At 55.6% G+C, this 23,697-nt stretch overlaps 3 protein-coding genes across 5 annotated transcripts; all 3 read left to right on the top strand.

Annotated features, from left to right (window-relative positions):
* Positions 1-1,877: 1,877 nt before the first annotated feature.
* HOXA11 (homeobox A11) lies at positions 1,878-5,928 on the top strand. The gene is made up of 2 exons (XM_024754991.1): positions 1,878-2,668; positions 4,102-5,928. The coding sequence occupies exons 1-2, from the start codon at positions 1,945-1,947 to the stop codon at positions 4,332-4,334; spliced, it is 957 nt and encodes a 318-aa protein (XP_024610759.1). The 5' UTR covers positions 1,878-1,944; the 3' UTR covers positions 4,335-5,928.
* Positions 5,929-6,995: 1,067 nt separating this feature from the next.
* Positions 6,996-16,596, top strand: HOXA10 (homeobox A10). Of its 3 annotated transcripts, none has more exons than XM_024754990.1 (4): positions 6,996-7,482; positions 12,008-12,183; positions 13,250-13,864; positions 15,034-16,596. In XM_024754990.1, the coding sequence occupies exons 2-4, from the start codon at positions 12,012-12,014 to the stop codon at positions 15,306-15,308; spliced, it is 1,062 nt and encodes a 353-aa protein (XP_024610758.1). In that variant the 5' UTR covers positions 6,996-7,482; positions 12,008-12,011; the 3' UTR covers positions 15,309-16,596. The 3 variants fall into 3 exon arrangements, with proteins under 3 accessions (XP_024610758.1, XP_024610757.1, XP_024610756.1); XM_024754989.1 differs by having other exon boundaries at positions 7,468-7,482; positions 11,058-12,183; XM_024754988.1 differs by lacking the exon at positions 6,996-7,482 and having other exon boundaries at positions 12,091-13,864.
* A 4,844-nt stretch (positions 16,597-21,440) lies between these two features.
* On the top strand, positions 21,441-23,688 carry HOXA9 (homeobox A9). Its single transcript, XM_024754992.1, has 2 exons — positions 21,441-22,334; positions 23,405-23,688. Exons 1-2 carry the CDS (start codon positions 21,755-21,757, stop codon positions 23,641-23,643), a joined length of 819 nt encoding a protein of 272 aa, XP_024610760.1. The 5' UTR covers positions 21,441-21,754; the 3' UTR covers positions 23,644-23,688.
* Positions 23,689-23,697: the final 9 nt, after the last annotated feature.

Raw genomic sequence — 23,697 nt, 5'->3', positions numbered from 1 at the left:
ATATTTCTTTTGCAGTGCAATACACGATTAGATTTTGTTATTGTGTCAGTTACAGTTAGCTCAGCAATAAATAAATAAATCGATGTTGACACTTAAATACCAAAGATCTTAGAGGTTATACTCTAAATCTCCCCGAGATATATAAATACCTTCGGCTATTTCCTGGATGGGGAAAAGGAAAAGGTTATTCTTTTTCATTTTTCAACTTTCCTTCAGCGACATCCAGTTCCTTCCAAAAAGATAGGTGTGGGGAGGCCTCAGAGCTGGACCCCCTCCCAGTGCCTGGCCCTGCCTGGCTGCTCTATGCCCTTCTCTTCTGCTTCTCCCAAACATTGTTCATTCAGTCCTGCAGGATGGCAAGCATTTTTCACCATCTCATTTTTTTTTTCTTTCCTCTTCCCAAGAAAGCTAGACTCATACTAGCTGCTATGGCCTCTGTCTCTCTCTTTAGCTCAAACCTAGCCTTTTCAAAGCGTTCTTTTCACCCAAGGTGCTGGGAGGTTCAGAAAGACGTCTCTTTTCTTTGGCATTGTGTCCCTTCTGTGGGATGAGTAGCCGGAAAGGCACCGAGCTTCTGAGTTTCTGCCCTGCACATCCCTGGCTCTCAAGCTTTGCAGAGGAAAAGTGGCGTGTTACCTCTTTCTCAGCCACGGCTCCCTGGCCCTCGCCCCCTGCTCACTGCCCCCACTCTCCCTACAGCTCTGGAGCTCAGCTGTGGGCTCCCGGAAGGTGCAGCATACCCAGGAGAAGTCTCCTTGGATGTCAGCGCCTCTAAGGCAGCCCAAGGCTCGCCTCAATTCCATGGTTCCCCGAGTCCTCAGCTCCAGAAGACCAGGCAGGGGGGCGGGCGGACCAGTGCGCAGCGGCGCAGCTCCCACGCCTCTGGCTCTGCGGTGTCACTCCGAACCCCGGCAGACAGCGAGGAGGAGCGGGTTTCTCCAAGGGCAGGGCGTGGGGTGAGGAGGCCGGCAGGGAGAATGAAAGGGAGGTGGATCCCGGGTGAGACGAAGGGCTTTCCGGGACCTGCGGATCCCTGACAAACCGCGGGGGAAGCCGCCCAGGTTGTTGGCGGTTTAGGGACGGAAGGCACTAAAGCGCTTCGGAAGTGACCATGAATGCGAGCGTGTAATCAAGTCACCGTGCAAATCGGGCGAGCCACGAGGCAGGCACATCCACGGCTGCAAACCCTGTCCCGAAGGGGGTCCGGCCAAAGTCGGAGGCAGAGGTGGTTCCCAAAGCAAGCCTGTGGGAGGGGGACAGCGAAGAAGGAGGTGCGAACGCGAGCCTCCAGGCGAATAGATTCCAAGACCACGCACGGGCCACGCAGCGACGAGCTCCCACCCGGCCACCCCCAAGCCTGTGGCTTCCCTCACCCGGGGAGTGGTGGGTGGCAGGAGTTGAGCTCTCTCACCGCCCTCGGCGCACTCGAGGGCCAGGACCGTGCAGCTGAGCACAAGCAATTGGCACGGGGTAGCACCCAGCCTCGCCGCGCGCCGGGAGGCCCCCCCCAGCCAACATGAGTTACACCGGCGATTACGTGCTTTCGGTGAGAACACCGAGTGACGATCTGTTGCTTCCCCTGAGGTGGCTACAAAGTCCGGACTAGCTAGCAGCTTGTCAATTTCAACATCGGGTCACATGACCAGCACCTCCCTGCTAAGGATGGGGATAGATTTCCACGTCAGCTTACGTCTCCAAATTTCTACTTCACGGATCCGCTTCAAAGAGGCAGCTGCAGTGTGGGGGGGAAAGGTCCGGACTAGCTAGCAGCTTGTCAATTTCAACATCGGGTCACATGACCAGCACCTCCCTGCTAAGGATGGGGATAGATTTCCACGTCAGCTTACGTCTCCAAATTTCTACTTCACGGATCCGCTTCAAAGAGGCAGCTGCAGTGGAGAATCATGTTAAGCTCGGCTACTGCGGAAAGCCCAAGGTAGCCCAATGATGGATTTTGATGAGCGTGGTCCCTGCTCCTCTAACATGTATTTGCCAAGTTGTACTTACTACGTCTCGGGTCCAGATTTCTCCAGCCTCCCTTCTTTTCTGCCCCAGACCCCGTCTTCGCGCCCAATGACATACTCCTACTCTTCCAACCTGCCCCAGGTCCAACCCGTGCGCGAAGTGACCTTCAGAGAATACGCCATTGAGCCCGCCACTAAATGGCACCCCCGCGGCAATCTGGCCCACTGCTACTCCGCGGAGGAGCTCGTGCACAGAGACTGCCTGCAGGCGCCCAGCGCGGCCGGCGTGCCTGGCGACGTGCTGGCCAAGAGCTCGGCCAACGTCTACCACCACCCCACCCCCGCCGTCTCGTCCAATTTCTATAGCACCGTGGGCCGAAACGGCGTCCTGCCACAGGCTTTCGACCAGTTTTTCGAGACGGCCTACGGCACCCCGGAAAACCTCGCCTCCTCCGACTACCCTGGGGACAAGAGCGCCGAGAAGGGGCCCCCGGCAGCCGCGGCGACCTCCGCGGCGGCGGCGGCGGCGGCGGCGGCAGCGGCCACGGGCACGCCGGCAACTTCAAGTTCGGACAGCGGCGCCGGCGGCTGCCGGGAGGCGGCGGCGGCGGCGGCGGAGGAAAAGGAGCGGCGGCGGCGCCCCGAGAGCAGCAGCAGCCCCGAGTCGTCTTCCGGCCACACTGAGGACAAGGCCGGCGGCTCCAGTACGTATAAAGGCAGCGCCCTGCGCTTTATGAAAGGGGAGTTGGAAATCTAGCGCAGCACCGCTGTTAAATTTTTATATGCTGTTTTATAAGCATATAAGGTTTATGAAGGGCCTTTAGGTTTCCCCCAACAAAACTTTGTTATAAAAGGCGGGATCACGTGGCGAGTGCTGAAATTGGCCGTGAAATACCCACCGGCCGAGGCATGCCTGCAAAAACAAAACAAAACAAAACAAAACAAAACAAACAAAAAAACCCACACAACTGCCTTTTTCCCTTTTTTCCCTTCTCGGCTCCCAAGCCCAGCAGCTCGACCCCTCTCGGGACCAGGTCGGGGCTGGGGAGCCGGAGGTGGGCGCCTGTAAATTCCCCCTTGCAAGGGCTCCGGAGCCTTTGATAGCGAGGTAATCCGGAGATTTTTATAAAAGCCATGTGTTGCGCCGGGATTCCAGTCCCGGCCGGGATTCAAAGACATCGCTGTTTAACGATGGCACTAGGAACGTGTTTAACAGATAAAATAGCCCGCTTAGCTCGAGTAATACATTAAAAGAAACAAACTAACCCAAAGTTGGCCTTTTTGTCCAAAGGAAGCCATTTTCCTGTGGCGCGGTGGCAATTACGTGCCGCCTTCTGTCCGACTGCATGTTACAGTTGTTATTCAATCTGTCAAAAGCGGGTTTTTTTCTTTACTTCTGGTGGAGTTTTATTGAAAGGGGAGCAAGTCGAGCCTGCCCGCAGCTCTGGGAAACCCCTCGTTCCTCCACGCTATCGGAATAGCACCCCTGCTCTGCCGGGGGGGACCAGGATGGCTGTGTGGACTCGGTGTTCAGGAAAGGCCCAGGGTAGGGGGCTTCCGCTGCCACCTCCCCACCTCGCGGAAGCCAGGAGGCTGGCCGGGGAGGCAGGAGCTGATGGCCAGGACTCAGGCTGACGAAGACCCGGCAGCTGCCCCATATGTTAACGAGGGCCGAGTCCCGCCGCAGCCGGGAAAGACTGGGGCTGGGGCCGCCTTTACTGCCTCGGGAACCGGCCGCCCAGGTGCTGGAAGGTGAAATGTCCGCGGGCGGGCGGCTGTTTGTTTAGTCTGGCCAGGCTGTAGACAGCCGGCGACCCCCGCTCGCTGCTTTGAAAGCGGTTTCAGCGGCGCAAACTCGCCTGTTGCAGTGAGGAGCCCTCCTTTCTGCTCTGGGGCAGAGTAAGCAGCTTCCCTGGGGGCCTATCTAGGGAGCTGGCTTTTATCTGGAGCTGAGCCTCCGCCGGCAGCCTCTCCCCAGCCGGCAGCAGGAGCCTGAGGCAGGGACCTGGGGGGACCTTGATGGGGCTTGGGCAGGGCCTCCAGTCCCTGCGGCCAGCCCTTTTCCTCCACTTGGGGCTCTGGGATGGACTGCAGCCGTCACACCTGGCTCTCTCCCTGCCTCTTTCTCCCTTCACAGGTGGCCAACGAACCCGAAAAAAGCGCTGCCCCTACACCAAGTACCAGATCCGGGAGCTGGAGCGGGAGTTCTTCTTCAGTGTGTACATCAACAAAGAGAAGCGCCTGCAGCTGTCTCGAATGCTCAACCTCACTGACCGTCAAGTCAAAATCTGGTTTCAGAACAGGAGAATGAAGGAAAAAAAAATTAACAGAGACCGTTTACAGTACTACTCGGCCAACCCGCTCCTCTAAGGCTCCAGCCAACTGGAACTGGGTGGGGGGCTTCATACACATGAGATTATATGCAGATTTTGACCTTGACAGGGTCACGGCACGCGGTGACTTTTGAAGAAATGCGATGTGCAAGAGAGGGGAGGCTACACGGAGACAGCCTGGAAGGAGACCGCTCCGGACGTTCCTGGACATCGGTGGTTAAGATTTCTAACAATCATTGGATTTGGAGAGCTGTGCATCAACGAGAATGAATGGTTCCGGGCCCCTGGTGGTTCACTCTTGGAGACTGCAGAGCTTCGGGTTGGGTGTGGTCTCCATCAGGGACTGGGCCCCCTCCAGACCCCCTGGAGAATGACCCCGACCAGGGACCCTCCACATGGAGCCTGTCCACTTCCAGGACCCCTGCGTCAAGATCTCCAAACCCAATTCAGTTTGGGAACAGGAGCAGAAGGAAGGGGGAGGATTCCTAGATGTCCGGATTGGGGCTCCTTTCCAAAGCCAATGTGAAAGATGACTGGACTAAGAGGACGCTGTGAGGTGGGAGAGGGTTGCTGATCCTTGAGGGAAAAATAATCTACTATTCCAGGTGGCATTAGGGGCTCTCCACCCGCTCCTAGCCACTCACCACACTGTCCCAGGCCTGAGCTTCCAGCAGTCGACTTCTGCAGCTCACCTAGTTTTTCCTACGATTAGGGTGTTCGTCCTGGCCTGCCACTCTGGCCTAAAGCCTAGTGACAGAGCAGACCATTCCCTGAGGTGGAAGACATCAAAAAGCCGAGAGGCTGCACCCAGGCCGCTGGCCCCCCAGGTCCCTGCAGGAAATGCCTGTGGAGTGCGGCAGCTTGGCAAAGTCTACAGCACACTTAAATCAAGCTTGGATTTGCTCAGCGGAGCGGCAGAGCAGCAGGCCTGGCCAGCGGTCCCCAGCTATGAGGGGCTTGAGCCCCCCCAAACACCCAGTTCCCACGCCGCGCTCTGCCCTTCGTCACCCCAGAACTGAGCTTGGAAGCTTCCAGCGACCTTCCAAGAGCTCGAGAGGGATTTGGAATTATTTTAAAAGATAAATATTATATTATATTATATATATATTTCCCTGAAAGAACCAAAGCGAATTTTAAAAGATGCAATGTAGAGGGGGAGAAAAGATGAAGAAAATATTTAAAGGCTCTATCTGTTTACAGTGTTCCATGGTTAAACTCACTCACTGCTAAAAATATTTGAATGTACGCTTCATACAGGGATGGTGTTCAAAAGACTTGTAAATAAAGGAACTATAACCTATTTTGTTTGAGAATATATATATATTTTTTGCCATTAGTTGATTGCCTTTGGGGTATTGGAGGGGATAGAAAGTGTGTCGGGAATGGTCTTTTTAATTTCTTGCATATTTGAAAAGTGTTAGGGAGATACTCTGAGGTTGTTCGGCCCTCCAGGGTCTGGGGACCTCAGCTGAGAAAGGCAGGCACCCTTCCATTAAATCTCCTCTGTCCCCCTGTGTTAAGAAGCGTCTGGTGGCTCTGTTTGTAACAGGAGTATTGGCCTGTCCTCCATTCTCACCCACTGCGTATGTCGCAGCATGTATACAGGTGACAGGGCACAAGGAAAATAAAGACTATGGAAACTTGAATATTGGGTCCTGGTGTGACATTCCTCTCCCTGCTTGCCTTTTACTGCCAAATGTCTGCCCCCCCGCCCCCAACACCAACACCACTCCCCCTTAGGAAAGGGGCAAGTTACTAGGCCCCTGAGCGGGTGGGGAGGTGACTTAGGATTTAATTCCATTAGAAGCCAAACTTAGGAAGCCAAGGTGAATGGCCAGGTCCTTGGCTTCCCTCACATGGGAAAGTGGGGTCCCAGGAATGGGGTATCTCAGGGCCTGGAATACGGGGCTTCATCCTCTCAAACTGACCCCAGCCCTGGGAGAAAGCCCTGGGGCTTGAGGTGGCCAGTGGGTCTGATCCCAGGCTGGACTCACTTACCTCAAGACTAGGAGGCCTGAAGTGGAAACACTCTAGGGTGCCCTGGGGAGCCCTGCAGCAAGAGGGAGACTGGTCTGGGTACAAAGACAGAGCAGAGTCTTAGGAGTCTCTAAGAGCACTTTCTTTTCTCCCCAGCTCCCGGTTGAGGCTGCCTTTTCCCTTTGGGGAAAGAAAGATACTGGTTTCCTCTTTGTTTCCTGCCTTTGAACTTCTGCCTTAAATTTGGACATCACCCATAACCTTGAGGAGCAGGGCGAAAGGCCAGAGCCTTTTGTTGCCCACCGCCCCCCCCCATCCCCACTCTCTCCCTAGCCACTCAGGCAGGATCAGAGCAGCAGAGAGGATGGAATTTGGAGAGAGGCCCCAGACCCCATAGCCCCGCTCTGTTTATTTGTTTGCGTGTTTGTCTAACTTACGCGACTGGGGAAATCAAACTCAAAGGGGAATGGGACGGACCCCGGAGATGAATGCCTAGGTTGATAGACACACAGAGGTGAACAAGGACTCTCCTGGGGGCAGGGAAGGAGTGGGCAGGGAAGCCTAGGATTTAAGGAGACTTCCTTTGGGACGGTTAAAGATTAACCAAGTCTCACAAGTTGCTACAGAGAGTCTAGCCAGGAGGACTGTTCGAGGGCGGGCGGCAAGCGGGCGCGGGTTTGATTTCTGAGCCCTATAAAAGCCTATCCTCCGATGGCTGTGACAATGTGGTCGTAAACCCGTCCGGGGCCGGCCAATTTGCATATTTGGAATGCGCTGCTATAAACCCGGCTGGGATTTTGCAGCAATTTCTTAGATGTAAAAATGAGATCTCTTTAGCAGCGGGCTGGGCACACTCTCGCTCTGTCTCTGCCTTGAGTCTGCTCTCCTTTCCCGGCTCCGGGCTGGAGTTCGGGCCCGGCCTAGGCGCTCAGCCGCCACGAGATGGCGCACTTCCGATCAATGTCAAAGCCGCCGGGGAGCCGGGAACCCCAGCGCATTTCTTGGCCTTTGTTCGCTTCTGATACTAAGAGCGGCACGTTACGTTATTTCACTTGTCCCGCTCTCCTTCGTATCAAAAAAAGGGGGGCTCACCGTCAAGTAGCGGTTGGTGCTGTAATTTAAAGCAATGCGTCTTCTCTAGGCCTTGCAGGCGTCGCGGCGCGGAGAAGCCAGCTTTCCCTTGGCAGTGATTTCGGAAATGTGTCAAGGTAAGAGGCCACAAGTTTAGCAATTTCAATCTGGCTGGGGCGGGAGTGGGGCCGGTGTCTGAGCAGGGCTGGGAAAGTGGCTGGGTTTGTGAGCTGGGGGGTGACGCTATAGGCGCTCAGCCCACTCGACCCCCCTTCTCTCGTCACCCCCTAAGGTTGGAAAGCAGGGGGAGGCCTCAGTGGAAAAGCTGACGATTTTAACTCTATGCGCCAGCATTTCACCTAAGGAGATCTTTAGATTTTGTAGAAATATTCAGAATGGGATGAGCCTGGGGTGGGAAGCATCCAAGCAAAAGGGTCCCGGCTGTGCTGGGATACGGGACTGTGGTGGTTAAAAAAAAAAAAAGGGTGGGGGGAGATGGCGGGACTGGGGAAAACTGAAAGTTTCTACTCGAAACAATGATGTGGTCAGCGACCGTAGCCGCTGGGGCAGGCTTATTCCCTGGGGCAGAAGTCTGGGAGGTAGCTGGTTTCCTACTATGTGTGATCTCTAGGTTTGCCCAGCAGATTGGGGGTAACATTTGTTCCAGAAAAGGTCAATTCAGAAAAGTAGCATTATATTTTTGAGGCTGCCAGGGAATTCTGTGTTGCTTATTTGGAATGTACCGCTATAAACCTGGCTGGAGTTTTGCAGCAATTTCTTAGACGCAAAAAATGAGATCTTTTGCACATTTTGCAAATGAGCAAAAAAATGTCTTGGTAAATACCTATACATTTTCAAAGGCTGGCACCGAGGATAAACTCTGATCAAACAATTTCTCCATCAGAGTTGTCATAAAACAAGTTTAAAATAATCATATCACTTACATTTCAGAGGCCAGCTTCAAATTTCCTTTTTTCCTAGTTTTAAATTTTTTATTCCAGTATGTTTTCATTCGTTTCTCGAAATGGCTATTTTCTTTTCACAAATATACTGAGCATGGGTGAGTGGCGGGGGGGAAGTCTCAGAGAAAGTAGGTGCCGCCTGTGTGTGCATGTATAATTTTGCCGATCACAGTCACTAGTCTTTGTTGAGCGTGGTCTCCCAAACTCTGCCAGAATAAAGCAAGGAGTGGGCGCCCACACGGTGCTCTCTGCCGCCTGAGCCTTCCCTAAAATCCCAAAGCTGCCTCTAGTTTCAAGGCCAGAGGCAGCCTATGATGGACGAAACTAAGGATATTGCAATTGAGGGGTGTATGTGAGGGGTGAATGAAAAGGCCCCAACACTCCCCCCATCAGGAGAGAAGGGCCAGTTCAGTGGTTGGATATAGAAAAAAAATTTAGGGACACATTGCACCTGATTGATTCTAAGCAGACACAACAAATACTGTATCCCTGAAAAGGCTGACATTCTTAAAAGATGAACAGGAGAAGAAGTTTACTGCTCACCCCCCAAATTTTAAATATGCAGTAAATGCGTGAATCAAAAAAGTCCAGAATTTTTGTTAAAGCTGGATTTGTGGAAGTAGCATTTATTTTTCCTCTCTGGGGCTGCACCTCAACTCCACAGCTGATCAGATAATTCTGAGCCCAGAAAGCATCAAGAGTGACCTCCAGATACAAACTGTTTACTGGCTATCTCAATCTCAGTACCTGGTATTTTTTATAAGAATATTTTTTGGTAATAACAGTTTATTGTTTCTCGTGGTTTGCAAGGGCCTACTCAGGAGAAGCAATCCGCTATCTGGTGAACTGCATGGTAATCCTTGCCAAAGGGCTTATTTCACCAGCCTGGCATTTACTTCGGCTCCATAGCTGAAGGGGCATGTAATTAACCAGGTAGAAATGAGCAATATTTACTCCTAAATAAAACGTGGGCCCCGGCAGCTGCACAGGCCTGGTTGAAGCAAGCAGACACCAGAGAGTTTTAGGTCAAAGGCATCCTGACCAACAAGAGAGAAATTCGGCAGCTGGGAAAGAGGGTGAAAGAGAAAAAAAGAAGGTAAATGGTCAAGAGGGAGAGAGAGTGTCCAGAAGCCAACCCATGCTGCAATTGAATTGTTTTTCTTAATCTCTTGGGGGTGGGGAACCCCCGGAAAGCTGAGATGATCGATAAATGGAATATTTTATTGAGGAAGCTAACACCTCGGTGTTACAGTCTGGGGAACGTGGAGGCTTGGGGGCGGTCGGGGATGCTGGGAGCTCTGAGACAGACTGAGAAGGCAGCAGGCGTTTTACTTGAGCTTCTGCTGTGTGGATATCTTCTTGTTCGAACCAGCCAGCCGGGCAGGCCAGTCTGCTTCCCAGGCGCATCTGCGGGCTCTCCACACACTCTCCGCTCAGCGGTGGAGGTGGAGTGGTAGTCTGGGCCAGAGAGGGGATCCCACACAGGCTTACATATTCTTTTTTTTTTTTTTCCAAACAAGAAACAGCACAAACTCAACATCCCGTTTGGTTTATTAGAAGGGGGGAAAAGACATTGGAGAGAAACATCCAGCTTTCCCCAAAGGCCCATGAAGACCCAAGTGCCAATGCCATGGTGTGTGAGCCCTCAGCGGGCCTTCCACCTCCTCTACTCCACAGCTGAGGTGGCCTTCTCGTAGCAGATGCGGTACCAAACTATTTGTAACCTTGGTTGGAGCGTGCCTGCTCTTGGATCCCATTCAGCCTAGAAGCCCATTTGGCCACCCTACAGAGCTCTAACTAGATTGGGCCTGAGCTGCCTACAGCCGGGTACCCAGCTTGTCTTACTAGTCAAACTGGCAGGGCTGCTGATTTCCTGGAGAGTCCTGGAACATTCTGGAGACCCCAAGGAAAAGGCTTTGAGGGGTCTGTGAACTCCCTGAAAATAACGGGTCAAATTGTGGGAATGCACAGATGTGCATTTTTCACAGGATAAGAGTCAGAACGTGGCCTTAGATTTACCAAAGGGGGCTTTAACTTCCAAAAAGGTTAAGAAAGACAGGTTTAGATCCTTTAGAGCGTTGTCTTTCACTTAATTTTTTTAGCCTTCACCATCTCAAGCATTCTCTGCTGTGGCCACTGGTCTTTCCTAACCTGTGGGCTGGGAAGTTGCTTTCTGCATTTTGTCTGAAAAGGCACCAAGTCCTGGCTCACTGGCCTGCTGGAGCTCCTTCTCCTCAAGGGACCCTCTCTTGTACTTGGAACCTACTTCCCACTGGGCAGAGATTTCCTGAGAGGTATGGACAGTGCTGAGGGGCAAAACCCCCTTCTCAGGCAGTTCTCAGCTTTGTGGCATTTCCCAGTAGCACTGCTGAGCACAAGAGTTCCAGTCAGTTTCACTCTCCTTACAAGGTGGGTAAGGACCAAGCCCATCCGGGGAAGGATCCTGGGCTGCGTGGTCTGAAGCTTTTGGTACTCAAGTTCGTTGACCTCGTGGGCCTAGCCCGATTAAAATCTCCATTGGCCTTGGGCGTTTGCGCGATATGGAGAGTGAAGGACAGATCCTGATCTCTCGCCACAGACCCCTCACTTGATTCGGCTGCGTCGCTACTGCAGCCTCAAGACCCTGTCGGATTGGAGAGAGCTGACTCTCATGCTCTCTCTCCCCTTTTCTCCCTCTCTTTTCTCTCCCTCTGTCCTTCTTTCCTTCTGTTCCTGTCTTTCTCTCTCTATCCCTCTCTTCTCCACCCCAGACGTCCAGTCCGCAGAGCTGGTCACCACAGGGCGCAGAGGTGTAAGTGGCTGGAGCGCAGCGCAAGCGGTGGCACGGCCTCCGGGTGCTGCGCGCCGAGCAGCCGCTGCCGGCAGAGACCACAACTGCTTACTTGCATCTCAGAAGTCAGCACGAGGGCTCTGCCGCCAGCTCTCCCATACGCGCTCTCTGTGTCCTCTCAGGCTCGGCTTCCTCCTCCGACTGAGTTCATATGGGGAGGAACAAGGCCAAGTGCCTGGCAAGTCACCCGGAAGGCAAGGGTCTTTCCCCGCCGCCGCCCGCAGCGGGATCCCGGCGTTCAGCAGCTCCAGCCAAGCCCTCTGCAGGGACCGGAGCTGGCGGAGTGGGCAGGCCTGGGGCATCCTGGAGAGCTCTAGCCCGTAGGCCAGGGGCAAGGCAGCGGCCTCCTGGGCTCCCTGGATCCGGCCGGAAAAGGTCGCATTTCCTGAGACATGTATGAGGCCCACACTTGGGGGCTAGCGCCCTGGGCCTGCCGTTTCCAGTTGACTGAGAGCGCCGTCCCTACGGCCAGGGAAGAAGGAGGCCCCGGTGTCTGTTGAGCAAAGGGCCTGGCCTCCGAACGCGCCTATAACTGGGCCACGAGCCCAGCCAGGCCTCACAGAGAACGGATTTCCTCACCGCGGGCCTCGTTAAAATGCGCACACTGCGGGAGTGAGGGATGCCCCAGCCGTGGGTTTGGAGGGGAGGGAGGAAGAGGGGAGGGGACCGAGAGGCAGGAGTGTGGTGACACTCGTTCTTGTCGTAGCCTCCGGCAGCGTGCGAATGCCAAGGCTAAAGGGAGAGTTCCAGGAGGATTGTGTGGCAAAGGTGTCCGTTTGCCACCCCCCTCCAAGTTTCCCCCTCCAGGTCTTCGCCTCCTGGTAAGCCAAAAGCCCTGAAGATCAATGTTTTCTTTCACTTCCCCCAAAGGCGTATGAGCTTGGAGGCTGCCAGGGCCATGTGGCTGCGGGGTGGCTGGACCTCGCTCTGGCCTTGGAGTAAAAGGGTGGGGAAGTCTCTCAGTCAAAGCGGTCAGTCGCCTCGACCCCCCACTCGTGGCAGCCCGCGAAGGTTCACCGACAGGAGCTGCAGAGACGGCAAGCCAGGTGAGCACGCCATAGGTAAACTTCCTAACTGGATCAACCCACGGGCGGAGGAGGAGCGGAGCGCGTACGGGGTTGAGAGGCCAGGGCGTTGCATTTTGGGGAGAGTTCTGTGAGGGATGCAAGAAAGAAGCAGCAACGGCCGGCTTCCAGTCTGCTCTGGATTTCGGACACTCTGAGGATCCTGGTGACCTTAGGAATAGGTCCACCACCTTGGGGAGACAGCTCCAGGTCCAGGGCTGAATGGGAAGAGCTTGAGGTCCTGACGGCCCCCCTTAGTGTCTAGAGTGCACCGAGGTCTGGTGGCTGATTCCGAAATTAAAATGGGGAGCACCCAAGGCGGGCCGGGGTGCGCACCCTAAACACCCCACTTGTTAACTGCGCGGGGCCCAGGGGCCCTTCAAACAGGCCCCAAAGGAGGGCGCGCGTCTGGGCATGGGCGGAGCGAGCCCAGGGGCCAGGGCCCCCACCAGCCACGTTGGGGTTGCCCCCGCAGCTCCTGGCCTTTGGGCTGAGGTATTGGGTGTGCGTCTCGCGGCCCATCAATACAGATTACATATTTATATCAATCGCGGGCTCGGAGGGCGCCCTCGGAGAGCGGCCCCGCGCCTACGAAACCAAACTGGGAGTGGTCGCGCGGAAACTCTGGCTCAGGATTGGCTGCGGGCGCTCGCCGCGGTGCGGGGGGATTGCTAATCGTATTCAGCATGTTTTGCACAAGAAATGTCAGCCAGAAAGGGCTATCTGCTTCCTTCGCCAAATTATCCCACAACAATGTCATGCTCGGAGAGCCCCGCCGCGAACTCTTTTTTGGTCGACTCGCTCATCAGCTCCGGCAGAAGCGAGGCTGGCGGTGGTGGCAGCGGCGCGGGGGGCGGCGGCGGCGGCGGCTACTATGCCCACGGCGGAGTCTACCTGCCGTCGGCTGCTGACCTGCCCTACGGGCTGCAGAGCTGCGGGCTCTTCCCGGCTCTGGGAGGCAAGCGCAATGAGGCGGCGTCGCCGGGCGGCGGTGGTGGCAGCGGGGGCCTGGGTCCCGGGGCTCACGGCTACGCGCCCGCGCCTATAGATCTGTGGCTGGAAGCGCCCCGGTCATGCAGGATGGAGCCGCCCGAAGGGCCGCCGCCGCCGCAGCCCCAGCAGCAGCCGCCGCCCCCGCCGCAACCACCCCAGCCCCCGCCGCAGGCCACCTCGTGCTCTTTCGCGCAGAACATCAAAGAGGAGAGCTCCTACTGCCTCTACGACTCTGCTGACAAATGCCCCAAAGGCTCGTCCGCCGCTGCCGAGATGGGCCCCTTCCCGCGGGGCCCGCCGCCTGACGGCTGCGCCCTGGGCACCTCCAGCGGGGTGCCAGTGCCTGGCTACTTCCGCCTCTCTCAGGCCTATGGCACCGCCAAGGGCTACGGCAGCGGCGGCGGCGCGCAGCAGCTCGGCGCCAGCCCGTTCCCTGCTCAGCCCCCGGGGCGCGGCTTCGACCCGCCACCCGCGCTCGCCTCCGGTTCTGCGGATGCAGCCCGGAAGGAGCGAGCCCTCGATTCGCCGCCGCCCCCCACGCTGGCCTGCGGTGGCGGCGGCGGGGGCTCGCAGGGCGACGAGGAGGCGCACGCGTCGTCTTCGGCTGCGGAGGAGCTCTCCCCCGCCCCTTCCGAGAGCAGCAAAGCCTCGCCCGAGAAGGACTCCCTGGGTAAGCAGGGCGCGCTGAAGGGCCTCAGTCAGGCGGGCAAGCAGACAGGCAGACCCAGAGAAGGGAAGGAGCAGAGAGCCAGGAGTCCGCACGGCAGCCGGTCGGCCTTGGCCCGAACTGCAGGCAGGCTGACCTTGTGAACTTGCTTTTTAATATTTGGGCGTGGGGACGCAGTAAAAATTCATGTCAGGCTTAGCGCCCCACACCAAGACGTCCTCCGGCTGGGGGCGAGGACACCGGCAAGCAACTCCCCTCTTGTGCGTGCCCTTCTCCGAGCCCCGGAGCACCCTAAGCGCTGGTCTGGGCCCAGCCTGACAGGCGCGGCCCACGCGGGGGGGAGGAGGAGGGAGGGAAAGTGTCTCGCCCGTAGATAGCGCGGATGTTTGTAAGGCGTCCAAAATAAGCAGCCGCCAGCACCAATAAATAAGCCCATTAACCAGCGAAGTTCGAGTTTACGATCCCCCTTGCTTTTCTCAAAGTTGCCGGAGGGATGGGAATCCTCGTTGCGGGGAGAAGAAAAGGCATATGCAGCCCGGATGCCTGGGCCCTGCTCTGAGAGTCAGAAAGGGGCCATTTCGCTTCCCCTGGAACTCAAAATCGCCCAGATTGCACGTCCCTGACTCCTGGAGAGACGTGAGGCAGGGCCCTTGACCCCCCAATCAGTTTTTCGTGCCTTCTCCATGTCCCATCCATGTCCTTCTTCCTCTCCTCGTCAGGCCTTGGGCAACCAGGGAACTGGAGTGAGACACAGCCACGTGGCCCGCCCCCCCTTCCAAGTAACCAGTCTGCGCCCCCAGCCTGGGGGCTGCAGGAAATGCTAGTCTGCCTCGGGGCGAGAAGCACAGAAAGGCGTTAAGTTCAAGATATACAGCCTGCCCTCCCAGGCCGTTCCTTCTGCAGGCACCTGGCAGTTTTGTGTTAAAACAGGTGTTCGGAAAAAAAGCGGAGGAAAATGTAAATTGGGAGAGTAGGTGTAGATTGGAGGTCCACTCGATTTTGCACATGACTTTTGGAGGAGCTGCTCTCCCTGGGCAAGCTAAAGGGGGGCATAACTCTCTCCGTGTGACTCAGGGCATCCCTCTTACGGTAGGCACGATCCGAATTCACCCCTGTGTGCAGCCCGCGTGGCCTCGATTTAACCTTCCCCTCTTTATTCTCTTAAACGCCAGGCAATTCCAAAGGCGAAAACGCAGCCAACTGGCTCACTGCAAAGAGCGGCCGGAAGAAACGCTGCCCCTACACCAAGCACCAGACGCTGGAGCTGGAAAAGGAGTTTCTGTTCAACATGTACCTTACTCGAGAGCGGCGCCTAGAGATCAGCCGCAGCGTCCACCTCACGGACAGACAAGTTAAAATCTGGTTTCAGAACCGCAGGATGAAACTGAAGAAAATGAACCGAGAAAACCGGATCCGGGAGCTCACAGCCAACTTTAATTTTTCCTGATGAAGCTCCAGGCAGTGCGGTTCTTTTCACTTCCAGAGGGCCATTCTGCCCCCTCTGTCTTCGGCTCTGCCCAGGAACTCGCACCTGTGCCGGAGCCACATTCCTCCCTCCCACACTCACCATCTCGCTGGCTGTTACATCTGTGCAGGGCTGGTTTGTTCTGACTTTTTGTTTCTTTTTCTGTTTGCTTGGTGCTGGTTTATTTGTTGTTTTCTGGGGGAAAAAGCCATATAGCGCTAAAATTCTATATACAGAGATATTGTCCTAAATGTAAAGCGGTGACAGGGATGGTTTGCTGTCTTGGGGGTTCCACTGCTTGAAATGGCCTCTGTCCTCCTGGTCGAGCTGGTTTCCTGCAGGGCCGGCAAACCTAGCCAGAAGGCGGAGGTCGCGTTGTAGGCAGCTGAGGTGTCTGGCCTGAGGTCAATGGTGCAAGGAGCTGCCACCGGGCTTGCCTGCCTGGAGTGCTGGGCTGTGTTTAATCAGGGGATACAGGCCCCTGGGTCTCTTTTTTCTTTCTTCCTTTCTTCCTTGGCAAAGAGAAGGGCTTGCAGGCATGGACACGCAGGTTGGCAAAAGGGCTTGACTTGGGCTGATTGGCAAAACTGAGAAAGTCAGAAAGATTAATTTTTCCTTCCTCTGTAAGATATCCCAGCTTTAAAAGAAGAAACGAATGACCAGGAGAAGGAAACTTCTCTTCCAGTTTGTGTAAGGTCTCGCATTGTGGGACTAAATTACTTCACTCTGAATTTCCATGCCCTTCTGGCTGTAGATAAATAATCATATGTTGTTTTGTTTATACCTGCAGATTTAGCGGATTTTTTGGTCATTAAATAATTGTTACCACTGGTAACACAACAAGCACACCATAATTCTTTCTATCTTGTGGAGGTTTTTTTCCTCGTTTTTCCCTTTTTTCTTTTCTTTTTTTTTCTTTCTAAAATTCACAGAAGCCAAGGAGGGCTGGGGCAAGCGGAATAGACTAGAGAAGGGAGACACTGTTGGGTTTCCTTTATACTGTGAAGTTACATGCATAAAAGGGTCAAACCTGTAGGTGCAGAAAAAGAAAAAACTATAAAATACAAATCTGTATAAATGTCTATTATTATGAAAAATTGCCAATCTTGTTTTATGCAAATGCATTCTATCGTTATTATAAATGTTAGTTCTAGCTCTATTTACTTCTAATCTTAAATCAGAATAAATTAATATTGTAATGCTGCTGTGCGTGGAAAAAGACGATGTTTATGTTCTTATAGAATAAAAGCTGTGGAATGAAGCTTTTTAATTTTACCTCTTTTTTTTTTTGACTTCTTATCTTCACCTTCCACTTTATCCCGTCCACCACTTTTACAACAGGAGGACTAGCCCGCGCCCCCTGCAATTACTTTAGGCATCTATTTAAATATTACCTAGACGGTCGTAATTTGTCTGGGCCCTATAGCCCTGGTGCCGTAAGGTTTGTCGGCTTTTGTTCAGTTTTATGACTTGCTAGTATATCTGGATTGTGGCTGTCTTGGACCAGTGGTTTCAGTTGAGAGGGGAGCTGCATAGACAGAGGAAGCCAAACAGGATTTCTTTCGGGAGACCCCCGGGAGGTTCGCAGAGGCTGCTTATTTCGTGGGTCTCCGGGTGCTAAATGACCCCCAGCCTAGGACTCCGGGGAGCAGGCTGGGCCCACAGCGCGTCACTAGCGTCCGCAGCAGCGGTTAGGTAGACCGCGGCGGGGCTGCATGGGTCCTCCCTCCCCCAGCAGGCCTCCCCGACCTGGTCGCCCTCGGCGGGGCCACGCGTTTCCTGCTCGCGGGAGGTGGGGGGGGGCGACAGCAGGGGGGAGGGGGCGCAGGAGCGCGCGCCCCGGCTGGCTGGCTGGCTGGCGGGGAGGGAGAGAGGGGGAGAGCGAGTGGCAGGGAGCGAGCACGGGAGGCCGAGGCAGACAGGGAGCCGGACTCCTTGCTGTCCCTTGCGCTTTCGAATCACCCAGGGCTGCCGCCGCTCGGCGCCGCGCCGGGTCGCTGAGCTGCAAGATTTGGGAAACCAGCCCGCACACTGCTCGTTCCCTCCTCTCTTCTCGCTTTCTCCCCTCCTTCCATTTTCCTCTCTCCTTTACCTCCCTTCCCTTCTTCTCCCAGGTTTACCTTACCGGGGCCGGTGGCTTCTCCCTCCGTGATGCCTTAGCGGCAGCCCGGAACACACAGTGACAGCGGCGGGCGCAGGTTGGCGAGGGGCCGGGCGCGATCACAGGGTTCTCCTTTGGCGGCGGCGGCGGCAGTAACGGCGGCGGCGGCGGGCGAGGCAAGCTCCGCGCGGGCAGCACCAGAACTGGTCGGTGATTTAGGTAGTTTCCTGTTGTTGGGATCCACCTTTCTCTCGACAGCACGACACTGCCTTCATTACTTCAGTTGAAATCGTCTCAGGTACCTGTGCGCGCGGGGGCCGGGCCGGGCGGGGCATCCGGGCCCTGGTCGTGCCAGGCCTGCGGTGGCAACCTCGGCTTATCCCGCGCAGGAGCCTCGACGCTGCCTCCTCAGCGCTCTGCCAGGCTGCTGGCCTCAACCCCCCCGCCCCCACCTGGCCCGGAGCAGGTACGGGCAGGTTAGCTGCTCCTTCGCGGACGCCAGGGGCGTGGTAGGAATTCTGGGCTTCGGGCCATTCAAGGTCAGGGGCGCACGCTTCCATCCTGGGCATCCCCCGCTCCAGGCCTGCGCCTGGCTAGGGACTCTGCCATTCTCCTGCAAGGCTGGGACACCTCCAGCCCCAATCCAGGGTACGAGATCAGGAAAGATCCCTTTGCCAGTGCAGACTCAGTCTAAATCATGAGGGACAGGGCTAACAGGAGCTGGGATCCTGGAATTGTCACTTACCCTTCTCTCTGTAAACCGCCCTCTACTCCCATGAGCTGCTTTTGACTCTTCCTTCTTTCCTTCCCTCCTTCCTTCCTCTTTTTTCTTTCTTCTTTACTCCTTCCTTTTTTTCTTTCCTTTTCTTTGTTTTTCACCTTCAGTCTATGTCCAGTTTTCTATCTCCACCTCCTCTCCTCCCCAACTATTCCTTTGGGAGGGAACCGGGAGAGATCCAGGGCTTGCTTGGGGAGAGCGGTGGGGGGGGGTGGCTTATTTTTGTATGCGCGTTCAAGTAGAGGTCAGAATCTGCAGAGGAAGGGCTCGAGGGGCACGGCTGTTGAGGGCTGTGGATCTGGGCCTGGTATGCCACGGAGCAGACAAGGCCTTGGTTACGATCACGACCGGATGGCGGCGGCCTGGCGTTTCTACTCCGCGGCAGCCTAGGAGATCTGATTAGGGGCATTCGCGGCGTTTCTGTGTGCCCACTCCGAGGGCAAGGAGGCCTGTCGCCAACTTCACTGGGGAGCTGAGGCTGAGACCTGGGCTGAGGCCTAGCCAGGCTTGGTGGAGCGTCACGCAGGGAACTCTGCCGGGAAGCTTCCTCGGCTTTCCCGGCCTGCGAGTCCAGGCTCCGGCTTTAACCGCGATAAGGGAGCCCCACTAGGGCAAAGATTGGCTGCTTACTTGCCAGTAACTTCTGTCAGGTTCAGAGTATGTTAGATATGGCATCCTTGTGGGGACAGATGCTAGAGAAGGGAACCCTTCCAGTGCCAGTCTGTTTCAAATAATAGGGGAAAGGAATCCTAAATTCCAGAACCGTTGGAATACAAACTTGAGTCCGTGTTCCAAGTTGTAGGCCATGGTTTGAAGCCAGAGGGACCATTCTCGCTACAGGGAACTGAAAACAACTTCTACCCCTCCATATCCCCCAACACACGTGTGCGCCTTCAGGCTAAAGCCCACGGAGCAGCGCTTCCCTTCCCAGCTCCCGCAGCCCAGGAACTATTTTCACTGCTCAGCCTGCCCTCCTGTTATCTGAAAGGCCGGCATAGGGCATTCACCTCAATTCCTCCCTGCCATTTTCAGGACCTGAGTATTGGATTTGTTTTGGAGGCCAAGGTTTTTGAACTCTCAGGCTAGAAGAGGCAGTTTGTAATCACATCCATTTATTGTTTCTGTATGCACATACAATCCTTTTCACTTCCAAAATAAAAGCAGACACAAAAGCCTGAATATTCTCTCCCCAAACCTGTGGGCTAAATAGGGATAACATTTAGTTTTGTGATTTCCCTCCTTTCTAGGCATCAGTAAAGACTGCTTAATTCTCAACGCCTGCTAATTATTTAGTAAGCGTCCTATTTTGGGGCGCTAAGGCTATTTAAAGAAACCCAGCCTTTTAATTTTAAAAAATACTAATAATCACTGGTGTCTTCTCTGGCTACAAAAAAAAAAAAAAATGGAAACAGCAAGCAGGCGTATCCAGCCCGTTGGCAGGCAATTACAATTAGGAGTGAAGGTTTCCTCCAGGGTTAATTTTTCTTAATGAAAATCTAAGAGGTCGATATTTGGGACACCCTGGGCTACGGTGAGGGTGAGGATAAGGCGGAGGAATTTACAGGGAAAGGAAAATATTAGGGAGGAGGGGGCCGAGGCGGCCAGGACCGGCCACGTCGGAGTTCATTGTGTCGGCCACTTCCCTCTTCCGGCGCGGGCCGAGGAAGGGGCACCCGGTTGGTCTCTGCGCGGCTTCGCAGCCTTATTCTCGGGGAGAGCCTGGCATTTGAGGGTCCCCGCCTGGGATAGGGGTGTATCAGGGTTTGGGGGATTACTGGAACAGTTGGGGAGGATGAAGGCAAAAAAGAAAATGGAAGCGACCGATGCCGCCTGCCCGCCCTCGCCGCCAGGGAAGTGGGCTAATGAGAAACACACTCTTGTAGTGTTCACACGTGAATTTAATTACCCCGTTTTTAGGAGTCGCCTCTTTCTGTTCGGGTTTGGAGTAGCTTTTTGTTCTTGTTTTTCAATTAACATCCAGGCCGAGGCCTTTTAATTTACCTCTGAAAGACTCTAAGGGGTGAGAAATACCTTCCTCAATTTGGCCAAACTAAGGAATGGGATTAAAAGTCAATGCCCTGTGCCCCTCCCCGTTTTAATTTCTAGCCCTGGACTTGAGCTACGGCCCCTCGCTTTGGGCCTTGTAACTCTGCCGAGCCTCGGTTCGGGTGGGTAACCGAGGCGGGCCCGGGATAGGAGCCAGGAAGGAAGGAGCCCTGCAGGACTCATACGGGGGCCCGGAGGCCAACCGCTCCGGTGCGGGCCTCCCAGCTAATGGAGCCGCGGGATCTCTTAGGCGGGTCTGCCTTTTTGCCATCGGGCTAGCCTTTCATTGATACTGCCTCGTGTTTTTTCGCAGCTCATTCAGGGAATGCGACGAGGCCTGCATCAGCGTTAGGGCCTTCGAGGTTGGAGCACGGGGCTGGGCCGCCTGCTGCGTCCGCCGGGGGAGGGGGGTTGGTGGGGGATAGTGATTCCGGGCTGACCACGAGCAGGGCGCGCTGGGCTCGCGTGTTCGCGGGGTTGGGGCCGAGTGCGCGTCACAACCAGGTCCTCAAGCCCATCGCCTCAGGGACGGCTGGCCACTCCCTTTCTGGCCGCTCCTCGGTCGGGCCCTCCCTGGAGGCTCAGCGGCGAATTTGGTTGCTGTCCGGGCGTCCTGCGCTCCAGTCGGGCAGATTCCGGGGACCCACAATAGGTGCTGCCCTCTCGGCGGCCCGTCCCTGACCAGCGCCCTCCGACAGGGGCGGTGGTGGCTCAGTTTGGGACGGATACTGCGTTGAATTTGACTTTTCTCGACCGGCCCCGGGTAAACTCGCATCTCCTGGGACCACAAGGATTATTTACAGGGAGCTCGCCAACCAAGCACAACAGTTTAATTTAACCTTTCCAAGTCCTCGTAAATTTTTACAGCTGGGAGCCACGACGAGTCAAAGGGATCTGTTGGTCGTTCCCAACTTCCCACCAGCCTGTGTGGCTTCTGAAACAATAACTCCTTATGAAATATCATAAATATAGATTTAAATACAGTAGAGCGAGAATGCGATTTGGCTGCCTTTTTATGGCTTCAATTGTCTAATTTTATGTGAGGGGCTCCACCGGCCGCACTCGCACGCGGGACCCGCGCCTTGCTGATGGCGTGATTAATTGTGATATAAAATAGTCCGCTTAAGAAGTGTGTGTCTGGTGGTGGCGGTGGGAGGGGAAGGGAGTACAGCGGCAAGGCCAGATTTGATCTTTTAATCTTCGTTGGCCACAATTAAAATAAACCCGATCGTGGAGCGCTGCGATCCCTTTGCATAAAAACATATGGCTTTTGCTATAAAAATTATGACTGCAAAACACTGGGCCATTAATAGCGTGCGGAGTGATTTACGCGTTATTGTTCTGCCGGGCGGGCACGTGACGCGCGCGGCCAATGGGGGCGCGGGCGCCGGCAACTTATTAGGTGACTGTACTTCCCCCTGGTGCTACAAAGTTGTTACATGAAATCTGCAGTTTCATAATTTCCGCGGGTCGGGCCAGGCCGGCCGGGCGCGGGGCACGGCGATGGCCACTACCGGGGCCCTAGGCAACTACTACGTGGACTCATTCCTGCTGGGCACCGATGCCGCGGATGAGCTGGGCGCGGGCCGCTACGCGCCGGGAGCCCTGGGCCAGCCCCCGCGGCAGGCCGCGGCGCTGGCGGAGCACCCCGATTTCAGCCCGTGCAGCTTCCAGTCCAAGGCGGCGGTGTTTGGCGCCTCGTGGAACCCGGTGCACGCGGCGGGCGCCAATGCGGTGCCCGCGGCAGTGTATCACCACCATCACCACCACCCCTACGTGCACCCCCAGGCGCCCGTGGCGGCGGCGGCGCCGGACGGCAGGTACATGCGCTCCTGGCTGGAGCCCACGCCCGGCGCGCTCTCCTTCGCGGGCTTGCCCTCCAGCCGGCCTTATGGCATTAAACCTGAACCGCTGTCGGCCAGAAGGGGTGACTGTCCCACGCTTGACACTCACACTTTGTCCCTGACTGACTATGCTTGTGGTTCTCCTCCAGTTGATAGAGAAAAACAGCCCAGCGAAGGCGCCTTCTCTGAAAACAATCCTGAGAATGAGAGCGGCGGAGACAAGCCCCCCATCGATCCCAGTAAGTGTCTCCTCCCTCCAGACCAGCCACCGCCTCCACGCCGGCCACCCGGATCTGCCGGCCCGCCAGCTTTCTCCGGAACCAGCCTTCGCCCGCGCTGGGAGCCTCATGAGCAAAGGCCGGGAGCCAGAAGTTACTGTTTGGGAGGCCTCGGATAGGGCCCCAAGTCCTGAAAGCAGTGACAAGCGGGCGCGCCGGGCTCCGGGGGAGGGGAGGCGGCGGCTGCCGAGAGAGGGGGCGGGGCAGGCGCTGCGGGTACGAGCCAAGACCCACCGCCCCTTTCCTTGGCTGCCCGGGACCAAGACAGAGATACTTTGGGAGATTCTTCGAAAGCAGCGCGGCAAAGAAAGTCTTTTGTGCGGCTAGATTGTCCGGGAGCGGCGGCAGCAACTAAAGCCAGCCGGGGCAGCCTGACCCGGGACGCTGGGGAAGACTGCCGATTCTCTCCACTTCTTGCTCCAGCCAGTGGCGGTGTAAATCCTGCCCAAGATGTGGCTGCAGGCGACTGGGACACGAGGGTCCCCATGCTAGATTATTCAAATAAACCCGAGAAGTGATCAACGGTCTTGGGGTGCCTAGCCTGCCCAGCTCCCACGGCCTTCCAGGAAGGTCAAAATAAGGAGTGGGGAGAGTAGTAGAAGGAAAGGTGGGAAGGGAAGATAGAGAGTCAGTGAGAGGGAGAATAGAATATTAATCTCACTAAGGAATACAGGGCAGAGTGGTTTCCCCCTGTGTGGCAAGAAAGAGATCTGTTTTCAAATTTCACTTCTTACACAATGTGCGGAGAGCGGGAGGAAGGAGAGGAGGGGACCGGAGGACAGAGGAAGAGAAAGGAGGGCCTCAGAGGGGAGGAGGGAGCCGAGGTTTTACGGCATGCAATTGTAAGTGACCGTCCCTGCGTCTCTGGGCCAGGGTTCCATTGTGTTGGAGGCTCGCCTGCCTTCCCTAACCAATTCAGCAGCGTCCTGAACTTTGGCTGAAGACCACAGGAGTTTTCCTAACCCCCAGCGGAGAGGGGTGGGTGTGCTTCTTCTCCTCCTAAATCCCTCCTATCTCTCGCTCCCACGCAGGTAACCCGGCTGCCAACTGGCTCCATGCTCGCTCCACGCGGAAGAAGCGCTGCCCCTATACAAAACACCAAACGCTGGAACTGGAGAAAGAATTTCTGTTCAACATGTACCTCACCAGGGACCGCAGGTACGAGGTGGCCCGACTGCTCAACCTCACCGAGAGGCAGGTCAAGATCTGGTTCCAGAACCGCAGGATGAAAATGAAGAAAATCAACAAGGACCGAGCAAAAGACGAGTGATGTGACTCAAGTTAATTTGAAAAGAGAGCGAGCTAGAGAGAGAGAACTGCCTTT

Source organism: Neophocaena asiaeorientalis, unplaced genomic scaffold (assembly GCF_003031525.2).
Source record: "Neophocaena asiaeorientalis asiaeorientalis breed wild unplaced genomic scaffold, Neophocaena_asiaeorientalis_V1.1 scaffold36, whole genome shotgun sequence".
In the NCBI taxonomy this organism is placed as follows: domain Eukaryota; kingdom Metazoa; phylum Chordata; class Mammalia; order Artiodactyla; family Phocoenidae; genus Neophocaena; species Neophocaena asiaeorientalis.
The sequence above is the reverse complement of the archived record's forward strand: the minus strand, read 5'-3'. Positions and strand labels throughout refer to the sequence as shown.

Coding starts and splice junctions, on each gene's coding strand:
- HOXA11 (XM_024754991.1), top strand. CDS start 1,945: ATGATGGATTTTGATGAGCGTGGTCCCTGCTCCTCTAACATGTATTTG. Junction 2,669..4,101: donor GGACAAGGCCGGCGGCTCCA/GTACGTATAAAG, acceptor CTCCCTTCACAG/GTGGCCAACGAACCCGAAAA.
- HOXA10 (XM_024754988.1), top strand. CDS start 12,904: ATGTCAGCCAGAAAGGGCTATCTGCTTCCTTCGCCAAATTATCCCACA. Junction 13,865..15,033: donor GCCCGAGAAGGACTCCCTGG/GTAAGCAGGGCG, acceptor CTTAAACGCCAG/GCAATTCCAAAGGCGAAAAC.
- HOXA9 (XM_024754992.1), top strand. CDS start 21,755: ATGGCCACTACCGGGGCCCTAGGCAACTACTACGTGGACTCATTCCTG. Junction 22,335..23,404: donor CAAGCCCCCCATCGATCCCA/GTAAGTGTCTCC, acceptor GCTCCCACGCAG/GTAACCCGGCTGCCAACTGG.